This window comes from Seriola lalandi, unplaced genomic scaffold, assembly GCF_002814215.2.
Source record: "Seriola lalandi dorsalis isolate HSWRI2012SDOR001 ecotype SW California unplaced genomic scaffold, Sedor1 jcf7180002002788, whole genome shotgun sequence".
Taxonomy (NCBI): domain Eukaryota; kingdom Metazoa; phylum Chordata; class Actinopteri; order Carangiformes; family Carangidae; genus Seriola; species Seriola lalandi.
Genome location: NW_019473444.1, coordinates 1 through 2,021, shown reverse-complemented (window position 1 = coordinate 2,021; position 2,021 = coordinate 1). Strand labels below are relative to the sequence as shown.

Here is a 2,021-nt window from a genome sequence, read left to right as displayed (position 1 = left end):
TCTCTTATACTATAGCAAACAAGAATGTGGGGATTACATTTCCCCATTACAGTAAGAAGACAGGATACAAATACAATTACACTAAAATCTTCCACTGCATAACAGAGACTTTGACATGTGACACTGTGGTTACCTTACCACAGGAACAAGGGTTTTATTTTGGTTCTGCTGTGATTGACAACCTAAGCTTCACTTCTGCATAAAACAGGACAAAATAACAGTCTTTATTAAAGTATTTATCCGTAAACCACATGTTTACCTTCAGATTTCCTCTAAATTATGACTCGCAATGAAACACACCAAGTTGCCTGGAAGATGAGTTGGTCTGATTTCTGTCTCGTTTTCTTTCCTGTCCAGTTTGCTCGCCTGGGCGCCATGCTGACCCACTCCTGCTCTCTGGGTTATAACGGAGCAGTGCTGCAGGCGTTGGCTGTGCACCTCTCCCTGCAGGGGGCGCTAGACTTACCTCAGCAGTTCATTAGCAGGCTAATCACAGAGATGGAGGAAGTGGAGGACGATGAGGCGACACGCAGCGATGCCAGAATGTGAGTACTACGTGATGAAAGCCTCCGTGTGTCTGTGCTGAGGCAGACGTGGAGGCTTTAGGATGTCTGTTGGATCTGAAGTTTGGTGTTGTTTTTCAGCATCAGTCAGTGTAAGTGTTAAACATGATGTGTCTATACAGCCTGAAGGAAGCAGACAAGCCATTCTGTGAGCGCCTCCACAGAGTTAGAGACCTGATGGACAGGAGCAAGGTCAGCATAGAGGAGGTCATCTCTGAACTGGGTTAGTATCTGTTTCAGTATATTTCTGTTGAACTTCTCATCCAGCTTTTCACCTGTTGTCCATCCCTCCTTAATCATCTTTCTTATATTCTGTCACTTTGTGTGATTTAGGCTGAGAACAGCGCAGAATTTTAACATATTGTAAAAATGTTGCCTATAGCCACGTGCATTTCAATCTGTCTTTCCTTCCAGGTAATGGCATAGCTGCACTCCACTCAGTCCCCACGGCCATCTTCTGTGTCCTCCACTGCCTGCAGCCCCGGGAATGCCTTCCGGAGAACTATGGCGGCCTGGAGAGGACAATAGCGTACAGCCTGGCCCTGGGAGGGGACACGGACACCATCGCCTGCATGGCCGGGGCCATCGCCGGGGCTCACTACGGCATTGAGGCCATTCCACAGTCCTGGATGAAGTGCTGTGAGGGGGCAGAGGACGCGCACATGAACGCGGAGCGGCTTCACATGCTGTACCACCAGTCGTCACAGGGGGGCGGGAGTGGGACAGGGGAGAAGAGCTGTGCAAACGGTACAGAGAAGAAAACTGAAGCAGAGTAATGCTTCAAATGGATTTTGACAAAAGGACCCTCACACACAGAAACAGATTAAACATACACGAGAGACACTTTGTCATTTTCCATTTCAGACTTTTTTGTCTGCAGATGCAAACACTTTACATTATACCCAATCCCCCTGTCCTTCCCTTTCCTGTTTTGTGTTGAACAATCTTTTGTCATGTGAAATTGCACTATGAATTGGCCATGTGTTGTTATCCTTTATCCTTTTGGTGGATAACAATTATTTAATAAACTTTTTTTTTTTTAAATTCACACAATTTGTATGAGTGTCTTTGTATTTAAGACTCACAGGGAGCATTTGTTTCAGGAAGGTCATCTCCATCAAGATATTATTATTATTATTTATCTTGTAGCCCAGTGTCCACTCACAGTGGATTAAGACAATAACAAAATATACTGCACATAAAGTGAGTGATGCACAGGGCTGAAAATTGCAGAAAAATGGAGGACAGCCAGTTTTGGAAAACAAGACTAATAATCTGCAGCCATGCTCGGGGCTGTGAGGCTGTACTAACGAACAGCAGTACTGTGAGCTAATTGCTAACATCAGCATAGTAACATGCTCACCTGCTGATGTTTAGCAGCTGTAATGTTAATTTGTTTACCATCTTAGCTTAGCATATTAGCAATAACCACAAAGTACAGCAATGGCTGATGAGAAC

At 44.8% G+C, this 2,021-nt stretch overlaps 1 protein-coding gene across 1 annotated transcript; it reads left to right on the top strand.

The window, feature by feature from the left end:
• Nucleotides 1-10: 10 nt before the first annotated feature.
• On the top strand, nt 11-1,616 carry LOC111666296 (ADP-ribosylhydrolase ARH3-like). The gene is made up of 3 exons (XM_023421606.2): nt 11-545; nt 686-786; nt 978-1,616. Exons 1-3 carry the CDS (start codon nt 280-282, stop codon nt 1,337-1,339), a joined length of 729 nt encoding a protein of 242 aa, XP_023277374.1. The 5' UTR covers nt 11-279; the 3' UTR covers nt 1,340-1,616.
• Nucleotides 1,617-2,021: the final 405 nt, after the last annotated feature.